Here is an 11,597-nt window from a genome sequence, read left to right as displayed (position 1 = left end):
ACAAAAGGTTAGGCAATGGTTAAAAAATACTCAGGAATTAAGTAGCCCTAGATCTCAGGCTTGTTTCTTTTAAAGGCTTTTTCCTGCAAAGGGCTGGACTGTATGACATCCTGTTGGCTACGTTAAAGGAATCGCAGGACAGGATCCCTAATTCGGAAGCATCGGGCTGTTGTAGTTGACTGTTTTCTGACTGTCCTGGTGCAGTGACCGCCGCACTGTGTGAACGCAGGCGTGGTCTTGACAAGTGGCTTAGAAGAGGCTTTGCCCTGGACCAGGTGGGCAGAGCTTCTGCCAGTGCCTGTGAACGGTTCAAGAGGTGGTTTTCAAAAGCCTTTCCCGTCGGCATTCATTGCAGAAGAAAAAAGAAAAGAATTTTAAGTGCCTACTTATCCAGTAATTGTTTCTCAGTCACGGGACAGAGCCCACCTTTAATTCTCCAGCTGAAGGTCGCCTTAGTCACTACACAGGAAGCCAGCACAAGTTGGAGAGGAAAATCTGTCAAGTGTGATGTGATCAAAATCCTTTAAAATCAATAACAATCAATTATCTCCTTCACACAGGTACTTGGAGAAAATTCTACAGCCTAAAAGAAGGAATGGACAGTCTTTGCACTCGTGTTCTGGTTCTCTGTGCGAAAGGTAGGCTTCACCCTTGGGTCACTGCTACGTTAGTACGTGTCTGAAAATCCCTCGTCCTGTCCGCGCTCTCCTGACATCGCTTTTGGGAGAAACTGGTTATTCCATGAGAGCGCTGGTGTTTGACTACGCTCTGTAACTTCTCTGCTTAGCCTCTGAGTGCTGAACTCGCTTCTAGATAAACTTAACAAACACAAAACTCCCAGCGGTTTCAGTACAGCGTTCCAAGAGACCCAGAGCTGCGTCCGCGACTTCCACACCGCTGCGGTGGAGACGGTCAGCTAGGAATTCAGTTTGGTGCCGGCAGGAAGGAGCCACGCAGCTGGCGTATGAGGGTGGCTCGACCAGCAGCACCCAAAACTCTCTCACGTAAAACTACCGCAAGTACACCTAACAAGTAGCAGCTGTGCCTGTGGTTTAATTACAATTAACTTATGGTTCCTTTTCTATTTTTGATTAATTCTGATACCTACCCTTAAGACAGGACCTTAAGGAAGATACTATCAGCTGTATAGTTGTTCAAGTAATTATTAATCTTCTGTAAATACTTGACACACCACATTATTAACATGAACTCTTCCCCATTTCTCCAGTTCTCACTGACATTTCCCTTGATTGGATTACCTGTATGAGTCCAAGGCAACTCGGTTATTCTGTGGCAAAAATGCCATCCCTGTGTTGTAAAGAATGTCCTTTGCCATGTGACGCGTCTGTGCAATGCCTATTTTAATAATTTCAGGGTGAACAAGGTAAATCAGAAAAGCTTACTGTTATAACGAAGGCTTCGCCTAACAAGAAGTTTTAGACTTTAAGCTTTAAAACCTGCCTTTTTGACAAGTTTATAGTCCCGCTCTGTGTTACAGTTCATCGCTAATGTAACAAAGCAGAATCAGGTGTCCGTGGTGTCAGTTAACAGCACAGTAACACGTCCAGACCCTCAGCTGTGGTCATGCCAAGGCCTTTGAGGGAACTCTGAGAGGTGCTGTACTTCGAGAAGAGCTGACCCCACCTTCAGTTTGTACTTACACTGAAAATATCAAAACTGCCTTGACTTTGTAAGGTGCATATACCTAGAAATCGGTATATGTCTGTCTATATAGGAGTAATGTTTTCAAGCATATAGCAACTGTTCCTGTTGCAAAAAAGCTGATGTTTTCCCCCTCTTGTTCTACCAAAATACATAAATAATTTCTTTCCTCTGGAGATTTACCGCTGGCATGTAAGCTGTGTCTGTGGCAGACACTCGGCTCTGTTAAGCGACATACAGTCAGCGTTACGGATGCAGCCCTAGCCAGCCTGCTAAGGGCAGGCGCTGCAGCTCTGCAGCGGCCTTTCTGTGAGCGTTCCAGGCACTGCGACTGATTTCTTAGTCATTTCCCAGATACTTAACTGATTGAGGAAATACCTGTATTTTGAAAAGGTTTTTTTGTTTGGTTTTTTTTTTTCAGAAGTCATTGTCTAGTAGCGTAAAGAGCGTGTTAGCTTTAGGGTGTGTAGTACCTTCACTACAGCAGCAGTCCTCGCGTCAGGGTGGTTAAAAGGTTTAACCCCCGTCGTGTAAATTGCACATCTGTCAAACTCCCTTGCTGGAGAACAGCACTTGGGTATCAAGCCAGACTCTCTTCTCTTTCTACCTTCTTGAAAACTTCCTCTTCACTTAAAATATTTCAGTTTTTCAAACGTATTGGATAATGATTCTCTAGGCATTCCAGCGGCCCTCTGAGGTACACTAAATGCTTCTTTCCTTCTCTGCAGCAGTCTGATAGCAAGTCTGAGATAGAGAAGTAAAGCAGCTTGCCTGAAGTTGTGCATGGAGTACTAGATCTTACATGCAAACCTGAAGCCCGCTATCCATATTCTATGCTCAGACCATGAAAATACTCAACAACATCCACTATGACCTCTAAAGCTAAATTGGCTAACGCAGGAACAAAAATAGCGTATTTAAAATGCTGATACCGCTGTCAAAACTGTGAGACAACATAAGCACTAAGACAACAGAAGTACAGGCCTTCATGAGTTTACAGGGGAAGCATGAGGAAAAACATTTCATCTGGTGCACAACCCAAGAGAAAACCAGATTATTTTAAACAGTGGAAAGCGATCTCGGCCAGGAAATCTAACCCTGCAAGCCTACTTTATTTAGGTGGTAATTTTATGGGAGAAAGGCTCAATTTTGTTCCTTCCTAAGTAATTTATTGTCAGCGACCCATCGCATCCTTCTCTTGGTCAGTTCAGTCTGCTGCTGGTGCTGCTCGTTAGTAGTGCTGTCCCGCAGCTCCCTCACCCTGCCGTGACCACCCGAGCGCTCAGGGGATGCTGCCGCGGCGCTTGTGCGTGGAGCCAGGGACACGCTCCAGGTAAGCCAGAAATCAAACCCTCGCCTGAGTCAGATACGGTGTTAAGTCCACTGGCAAACCCCAGTAACACGCACGCAGACTTAAGAGACCAAGGAGCTGGGCTGAGGAGAAAAATTCCAATTATCCTTGCTAACTGATGACAGCAAGCCATCCGTCTCTCGTTTGGCCTGTACCCATCAGCCTTTGGTTTCTCCCGTGCCTGTGCACTCCCCATGTGCTAAGCAGCTCAGAGGCGTTTGTTGTTGGTACCTAAAATGACCTGTGCCCCAGCCCGTAATCCAAATGCTGCCCTGCCTGAGCGCTCAGAGCGCGCTTTGGGGTGGGGAGCAGAGTTACCCAGACGGATTCTGGGACGAGCTGAAAAGAACAGGCCTGATTTAGGATCTGTTGACCTTTTCCCTGAACCACACAAATGGTACCGTAGAAAACGGAAGGCTTTGTCAAACTGCAAGTCATTCCTTCCTGTACTGTTTTTAGTAAAAGAATTTCCTTTCTCAGTGGCGTAAAAGATTGCAAAATAAAAATCTGTCGTTCTCTTCCCCCCTCCCACTGCCTTACCCAAAAATGGAACTCGGACCCCAGCATAATCGAGTATTGGTAAAGCATGGCTGTATCCCTTTGAATTTCCCCCGCATATCGCTTAAAGCACCTAGCTTCGGAGAGGGAAATATATTTTAAAGTGCATTTGCCACAGCAATAGTACCAGTACTAAAAGCTTTTCTCTTCATCCAGTGTCTGGGATAGATGACAATCTCCCCAGAGTTCACCCTCCCTGTACCTTGAAGTCTCAGTGTATCTGCATCTATTTATGACACTGGAATAAAAGAAATCCAGCGTCGTGCGTCCTGCCCCGCACTAACTCTACTCTGGAGCTGGTTTGGGTTTATTGGGCACGAGGATCCAGCATGCGGTATATGTCTATTGGATACTGCGTTTAAACAGCCGCTGCGAAATTACATCCCAGTGTGTGGGGGTGAAGAAACGGGACTAGAGGGACGGAACTTCCCCCTCTCCCCTGCTCCTCTTCCATTTGCTCCTGCCACACAGTTCAGTACTTGTTGATCCCAAAGATCCGGACTCCGTGAAACTGAGGCAGTTTGGGGATCAGGACGCTCATAAGGGAGATGGTGTTGATTATGAAGTGTATCCGGTCATACTTTGTGTAAAAGCTGGTTAGAAAATACCTGGAAAGGAAGGGAAGAGAGAGAGGGGGAAACTGAATTACAGTGCTTCGTGTTTTTGTGTCCCCGGACAGCACGTGCAGCAGAAGTGTGGATCGGTACAGGCGCGTGAGGCAGCTCAGCTGCCCCGAAGTACTCACAGGACAATGGGCATGATGGTCAGGAACTTGCGCGATGCCGTGAACTGCACGCCGTAGTCCATCTGCTCCCAGTGCGTGAGCAGCCGCGCCTTCCCCTGGTCCGGAGTCTCAAATGGAGTTCCTTTCACGGTATGCAGGAAGATGTACATGCTCTGCAGCAAACAGAAACGCGGTGTGAAGCACACAGTGTTCTCTACGCCCTTTGCCACTTCACCAAGAAGTGTTCAACTGGAGCAAGAACGCTCAAGTTGAGGGAGCTTGCAGCAGCGCGCAGCTCCGCTAGAGGGATGCCTCGGCGCCGCTGGAGAACGCGCTCCAACGCGGCGGCAGCGAGAGCTGGGGAGGCAGGCTGCTGGCTGAGCTGGCTCGGGCTCGGCTGTTACACGGGAGGCCCTCTCCTTCGGCTGGGCAGAAGCCAAGGTGGTGGTTGCAGGATTACAGCACTGAGATCTCTGGGATCGGGAGATTAGCACGGGCTCGCTCTGCGGTGCAACAGCAATGCTAAATGCTTTCTGAAAAAGCGCCGGTAGAGCTGTGGGCAGCGGGGGTCTGTTAGCGCTCTGATTACGAGTTAACCTCTTGAAGTGGAAGGCGAGTCACAGATAAACAGCACGAGCCTGGCTGCATCCCGCACCTTCTCAGCATGGCCACTGCTGGCCTGCGGGCTCCTCTCTGTTCCCGGGACGGAGCTGTTTAAGCTGCCAGCGAAGGGGAGGCAGCTGGATGAAAAGCAGGCAGCTTGTGAACGGAGCCTCGAGCAGTCGGTGGGTTTGTGGGGTGCTCTTCCCCTTCTAGAGAGAAGAATAATGCTAGCTTGAGGGCCCTCCCAGGGTGTCACTTCTGTCTCTGGAGTATTCTCGGGCTGAGATGTTACTTAAAGGATATGAAATCAGCTGCTGCACCTCTCGAGTATTCGTCCCCCGTGCCTGAGGCTGAACGGCTGCTGAGAGGTCTGCTCCTCAGCTGTAGGGCCCAAGCGTGCCGAGGCTTGCGCGGTGGGATTGCGGAGGCGCAGAAGCGAGCAGTTAAACGGAGCATGGTTTTCTCCTGCTTGCTAGGGAAGCTGTCACTGTGTGACCACAGCTTTGTCAGGGGACAGCGCTGGCGAACACAGCAGCTGCTGGCATCGCAGAGAGCCCGGGTGCCCCGCGTCTGTCTGTCTGTGCCTACCTCTGCGCCCCTAGCACAGTGCTGGCACCCGATCGTTTGGGTACTTGATGCTCAGAAGGGGAGAATCTGCTCCTGGACTGATCTTTTACTTTAAGCAGAACAAAGCTTGGGTTTTAACCTTGTTTTTCTGAACTCTGATGGGGCCAATTCAGATTGTATCAACCGAAGTGAACAGTTTCTGCCAGTGGCCTGTCCCAGCTGTTACTGGGGACGGGACAAAGGGACTTACCCTGCAGGCAAATGGATTCAGCGTCCCCTCTGAGCAGCCTCACCGCGTGTTTGCTGTCTCATGGGCACCTAGCCTGGATCTAGATATGTGACCCAGAGGCAAAGGAGCCGTGTGAGGGGTGGAGGTTGAGTAACTTAGCCCACATCTTTGGAAATACAGAGAAAGGAACTGTTCCAACAAGAATCTTACTAGACAGCTCTCCGCAGAACAGCTGGTGCTGAGAGATCGCCTCTCCGTGCCCCGGGGAGTCGAGCCAGCTGCGCTGATCCCTTACCATGTTGTGAATGATGTTGGTGAGAGTCCAGACCACGGGGACGCTGAAGAAGGGGATGCTCAGGAGCACGACGTGCAGCAGGCCAATTCCAAGGATGTAGGACAGCCAGATGCCCCGGCTGTTCATGACGCGGGTGTTGGGATTCACCTCGCTGTGTGCTGTTCCCACGTTCATGTTGGCTCCTGTGTCCACGGGCGCCCCTGAAACTAAAGCAAAGCCAGTCAGCACTTGGATGGCAGTCACCTCCGTCTCAACGGCTCGAGAGAGCACGGCGGGGGCGGAGCGCCGTCTTGCTGTTCAGCAAGCCTGAAATCTGTGGTTTGCTATAAAAATCACAAGTTGGTTCACTTCTCTGCACCTCGTTATTTCCATTTGTAGAGCTGACGTTCCCGAGGGGAAGCTAAACGCGGGAGCGGCTGAGATTTGGGAATAACGTGTGGGAAGCATGCCTGTGACAGAAGCTACTTGTGATCTGCTGAAATGTTTTCGTGGAAACAAGATGTCAAGGTTTAGTCCCTCGATTGCCCGACAACCCTCAAACAAGTACCTGAAGTGCTTTTTAAGTCATGTCACAGCGTTAATGGTGGAAGTACTTGTCACATGAAGCTGCTTACCTGCTCGTGAGTTCAGCACACCGTAATCTCAAAAAGAGAACACAAGTATGTGCAGAGTAAGGGCAGGGCAGCTCTGTATCACAGATCTCCTAATTAGTTTAATGAAATTAACAGAGTCCTGTGCAGCTCTAGAGGCTTGCTTGTCTCCTGGTCTGGCTTACCTGTTTTGCCTTCCAATTTAAGACTTAAGAGGAGGGGGAAAAAAAAGTAACAAAAAAATTCCCCCGCAGGGAAGGAGTGAGATTCTTCTTGAGGAATGTGAAAAGCTAAAGATGAGAAGGAAGGGTGCGCTGGGGATGTTTCAGCAGCAAGAGCTGCAGAGGAGATGGCCCTGCCCCTGCCTGGAAGGAAGGCGGGGAACCACGACAGTGTCATCCTCTCGGAGCAAGGCCTTGGAGCGGCCGGCGCGGGTACCGCGGCGGCTGTTGGGACTGCCGCACGGGTAGCGGCAGGTACCGGTCAGCTTTAAGGCTCTCTGGGAAGATGAGAGCTACGGTTTACCCGTTCCCAGGGGTTACAGGAAACGGGACGACTTAGAACCGCTGTAAAGCTGAATATCTCTACACTGGGATCAGGGAAGTTCTCGCGTAAAGTCACTTTCGTGCGTGTCCCACGGAAATGTAGTTTATGAGGTGATCCAGTCTGCCCCGCCTGGTCCGGGGGACCCCAGGGCGAGGGCTGTTTCCTGGTGTCTAGCCTTGTGTTTCTGCCGCTTTGGTTCCCACGGCTGGGAGACGGCGTTGCGGTTCTCTCTAGCTCTCGCAGCCTTCGGTCTCGGGAGGCGAGTCCGAGCCAGATCCAGCATTACGCTCTTCGTCGCTGCCAGCTGTTCCGAGTTCCCTCGCGGAGCGCTGGGCCTGGCTTGTTTCAGAGCTGGCGCTCTCCCCTGCTCCTGCCCAGGGCCAGGACGCGAAGCAAACGCTCGACTGCGCAGCTCCTGGGACGCTCGCTGTAACTTCCGAGCCTCTTTCAGCTGCAGGGGTGGCTGCTGCTGGGCGAAGCAGGCTGCTCCGGTGAGACAGGGCTGCTGCTGCTCGCCTGCCTCCGCTACCGGGCTGTCAGTCAGGCTTGCATCCAGGGGTTTTTGTTACCAGAGAAGAGGCTGCAGGTCTGCGGAGCGCTGGTTTTCTTGTCACCCGTCTCCTGGGTCAAAGGATATCAGCAGCCAGATGCTCCAGAGGAAGCCCGAGCCTGGTCTGGAAGCAGGACTTGCAGCGAGGGTTCAGCAGTCCCGGCCTGGCCGGGGGAGCAGCTCTGTCCTTAGTCTGGTGCAATCCCTAAGGGCTGCCAGAAGGAAATGTAGGGGTCGCAGTGAAGCGAAACACGAGTCCAAAAAAGTCAGACTGTTGCAACAACAACAAAAACAAGCACCCCTGTGGAACGCGTAAACAGGAGGGGTGTTTGCCAGACACAGGAAATGATTCCCCTAGATACGGGTAAGGCCTCAGCTGGAACCCTGTCCGGCTCTGGGAGGAGCTGGAGGGTGTCCAGGGGAGAGCAGCGAGAATGAGCAGAGGTGTAGGAAAACATGACCTGCAAGGCCAGCCCGCAGGAAACGGGGTTGTTTAGTCTAGAGAACACTGCGGAGAGGCGCGAGGAGCCGGACAGCTGCGCTGAGGAGAAGAATCGAGCAGTGGGGTTCACTGCACGGCGGAGACTTGGAGCAACTGGATAATGCAGAACGAGGGATGCTGGAGCGGACTGCCTGCTGAAAGCCATCGCTGGCCTCGCTGGCGGCCCTAGCATCAGGTGTCGTAAACGGTTAAAAAATTACGATTCCTCTGTGCAGTGGGCTGACCGGGTGGCCTCTTCAGGGCTCGCTCTTCTTGAAACGCCGCCGATACCCAAAGGCTGCAGAAGCCGGCAGGCCCTCCCGCGCCCGGCAGCTGGCGGTGCGCCCTGCCTGCCGCGCCGTGAAGCGGGATGTCCGTTTGAGGAAACCGCGAGTGTCATTTTCAAAAACAAATGAGGAATTTCTGCTTGGTCCCCTCAGCAAACGAGGGCAGTTGCAGCCCTGCAGCTGGGTGGCAAGGGGCCAAACTGGAGCCACGTGTGACGCAGTTCTCCTCCCTGCGCCTCAGCTTCCTTGCTAAAAATGAGGATTAAGCCAGGTGCAATGCCGGGACGTGCAACGTTAATTCGCTCTTGCAGGAGAGGTATGGAGATGTCAGGTGTTAGGTCCTGCGATGAGATAGTTCTGCGCGTGCTTCTCCAATTCTGTCCTTTCCCACTTCAAAACCAGTGAACCTGCGAATCTTTCCCGCTCCCGAGCTGGTGCCTGCAGCCCTTGCCCCAGCTCTTTGCTCGCTCCAGACTGCGCGCGCAGCTCTGCAGGGTTGCAAAAGCCTGGCCGAGGGAGCGCGATCCCTCAGCGCTGCGCTCCCTGCCCCGGTCCCTGCTCCCGTGTTGTCTGTGTTCTGTTTGACCCTGGGGATTTGTTCCCTGCAGGAAAAACAGGGCTCAACACGCCAGCGGGAGGAACTCCGGCCCCCCGGCGCAGCTGGCTAGGAAGCTCTGCTTTCCCAGTGGCGTGGCGGTTTTTTGGGACAGAAAAGCTTTCAGTGTTCCACTAGCCTGCGAGTGAAGGTCGGGACTGTGCTGACGTTGGACGGTGTCCCTCCGGGGGAAGGTCCCAGCTGTGGTCAGGGGCAAGCAGCAGCTGCGATGAAGCCAGGCCCTTTGTCCGATCCTTCACGTCCCGTTCCCAGCTTCCCGCACGCCGCCGTGCCGGCTCCCTGTGCGCGGCTCTGTTGGGAAGGACTCTCGTCCGGGGGCTCCGGCTCGCACCGCGGGCCCAGCACCCCGTTCCGCCTTGCAGGACGGGAACTTCACCCGGGCCGGCCGCGGGAAGCAGGGCCGCAGGCGCGCATCTCGGCCGCTCTCCCTGCGCGTTCCCAGAACGCAGCTGACCGCGATCCGCCAAGGAGCCCCGGTCCCCGTCTCCGGCAGCAGCAGCAGTCGCCAGCTCCCCGGCAGATAAATATTTTAAACCCTGCTTTGCGAGACGGCGTCAGCGTTTGGAGCAGGGCATGGGGAACAGCAGCGGTGCTGGCAGGCGCGGGGCCCAGCGGGCTGCGAGGCGCCCTGCCCCGGGCCCGGCCGACGGACTGCAGCGCTGGTCCCGGGACAGCCGGGGGCCCCCGGGGCCGCGCAGCCCGCACACGGGCACCGCACACGGGCACCGCACACGGGGACGAGGGGGAGCGCCAGCCGTCCCGGGCGGGAACGGGAGCAGCCGGGGCTCTGCCTCTCGGCCCTCTGCTAAATTTAGCGCGTGTGGGCGCGCGGGGTCCCGGACCCCGACCCCGACCCCGGGCCTGGCCCCGCACGGCCCCGCGGGGACCCCCACCCCGGAGCCGCCTGGCCCCATCTCGGCAGCTGCTGCTGCGGTTTTGTTTCTCCCTGTTCCCCTCCCCGGGTGTTTTCCTTCCGGGCCCACGCGAGGCACCGTCCCCCGCGCTGTCCCCGGGGCTCGGCCGCCGCCTGCTGCCGGGGAAGGGTCGAGGCCTCCCGCCTGGGCGCGCCGGGCTCCGGGCCGGCCCCGTTCCCCCGGGGAAGGGCCGCCCGCCCGGCCCGCACTCACCGCTGCTCCGCCCGGCTCGGCCCGGCCCGGCCCGGCTCGGCGGGGCCGGCGCTGTCTCCGTCGCGCACCCGCCGCCCCGGTTCCCGTCCCGGCGGGCTGCTGGGCCGGCCCGCCCCGCCGCGGCACGCCGGGAGCTGTAGTCCGGGCGGCGCCGAGCTGCGGGCCCGCCCCGCGAGAGGCCGGTGCCGGGGCTGGGCCGCGCTGACCGCGCTTTGGGAGCGCGGCGCGGCCCTGGGGGGGGCCAGGGGGGTCCGTGCCCCCCCCCCCCTGCTCCCGGGGCCGCTCAGGGCTGGGGGGCTCGCACCCCACCGGGCGCTCGCTCCGCGATGGGGGGGTCAGGGGCCGGGAGCGCTGAGACCCTGTGGTGCGGTGCGGTGCGGTGCGGTGCGGTGCGGTGCGGTGCGGCCGCCGGGCCCCGCACGACCCTCGCAGCTGCCCGGTGCTGCGGCCACCCGCGCAGGGCTTTGTGCGCTCCCGGGAGCGGCAGCGGCCGCAGCGCCGGCGCCCGAAGCCGCTTTGTGCCACGCACCCCCTGCCCGGGGTCGCGCTGGGGTCCCGGGCCGAGCGGGGCCCCCGACGCCGTGCCGCCCGCGTCGCACGTGCAGCTGTGCCGGTGCCGCTCGCCGCCCCGCGGCCCTGCACGGCGAAGCCCCTTTGTGGGGTCTGGGCTTTGGCCCGGGTGGGCTCACAGCGCGGCCTTGCACGGCAGAACTCGAGGGTCCCCCGCAGCTCCCCAGAGGTGGGGGGGCCCCGCGCCAGCCTCCCCGTGGGGCTCCGCGTCCTGACCCCGCGTGCGTCCGGCCGGCCTCGGCGCCGGCTGCGGGCCTGAGCCGGCTCTCGGCGGGCGGTTGCGTTCTGGCTGGGCGCGGCGAGGGCGCGGAGACCCTGCCAGCTGCCAGGGCCGGGGCCGCCCGGGCACCAGGCGCTGGCACCGTGCTGCTGGCGGGGCACCGGGGCCGCTTCCCGGAGCCAGAGCTCCCCGGCGGCTGCTCCCGGCGGGATTTGGGCACCGTGGGACACGGCCGCGCGGTTACAGCGGGTCCCTGCCCGGCCTCGCGAGGTGCGGGGATGCCGGTGCGCGGAGGCCGCGGTCCCGCGGGAGCCGGCCCTGCTGTGCAGGACAGCCACGCGCGCACGGCAAGCTCTATTTTTATCCTGGCTCCTGCCTGAGCGAGCAGCTCGCTCTGCGCCGTGACATCTAATTGAGCAGCTTCCCCGCGCCCCGCTGGCTCCGCACGTGAGGGGAAGCACAATGCGGCGGCTATTTTTAACCGCCCATAAATATTAATTCCTCGCCGTGATGCAGCAGGCAGCCTCTCGCTGCCGGTGCGAGCGCCGGGGGGGGACACCCCCGCTCCCTGGGCTCCCCAGACCGGATCCACCCGCCCAGGGAACCCCAGCACGGGGGCGG

The 11,597-nt window shown here is 57.2% G+C and overlaps 1 protein-coding gene across 1 annotated transcript; it reads right to left on the bottom strand.

Moving 5' to 3' along the window:
- Positions 1 to 60: 60 nt before the first annotated feature.
- On the bottom strand, positions 61 to 10,260 carry ORMDL3 (ORMDL sphingolipid biosynthesis regulator 3). The gene is made up of 4 exons (XM_086767025.1): positions 10,187 to 10,260; positions 5,990 to 6,195; positions 4,317 to 4,468; positions 61 to 4,179 (listed from the first exon to the last, which is right to left on the bottom strand). The coding sequence occupies exons 2-4, from the start codon at positions 6,161 to 6,163 to the stop codon at positions 4,044 to 4,046; spliced, it is 462 nt and encodes a 153-aa protein (XP_086623151.1). The 5' UTR covers positions 6,164 to 6,195; positions 10,187 to 10,260; the 3' UTR covers positions 61 to 4,043.
- Between the last annotated feature and the right edge of the window lie 1,337 nt (positions 10,261 to 11,597).

The sequence above is a fragment of the Chlamydotis macqueenii genome, chromosome 25 (genome assembly GCF_036417535.1).
Source record: "Chlamydotis macqueenii isolate bChlMac1 chromosome 25, bChlMac1.mat, whole genome shotgun sequence".
NCBI classification, from domain to species: domain Eukaryota; kingdom Metazoa; phylum Chordata; class Aves; order Otidiformes; family Otididae; genus Chlamydotis; species Chlamydotis macqueenii.
This window is presented reverse-complemented; position numbering and strand designations above follow the sequence as displayed.

What these genes read in the sequence shown, in the direction of transcription:
- ORMDL3 (XM_086767025.1), bottom strand. Translation starts at nt 6,163, where the DNA reads ATGAACGTGGGAACAGCACACAGCGAGGTGAATCCCAACACCCGCGTC. An exon ending in CCAACATCATTCACAACATG is followed by an intron (nt 4,469 to 5,989) that starts GTAAGGGATCAG and finishes TGTTTGCTGCAG; the next exon opens with AGCATGTACATCTTCCTGCA. An exon ending in ACCATCATGCCCATTGTCCT is followed by an intron (nt 4,180 to 4,316) that starts GTGAGTACTTCG and finishes CTTCCTTTCCAG; the next exon opens with GTATTTTCTAACCAGCTTTT.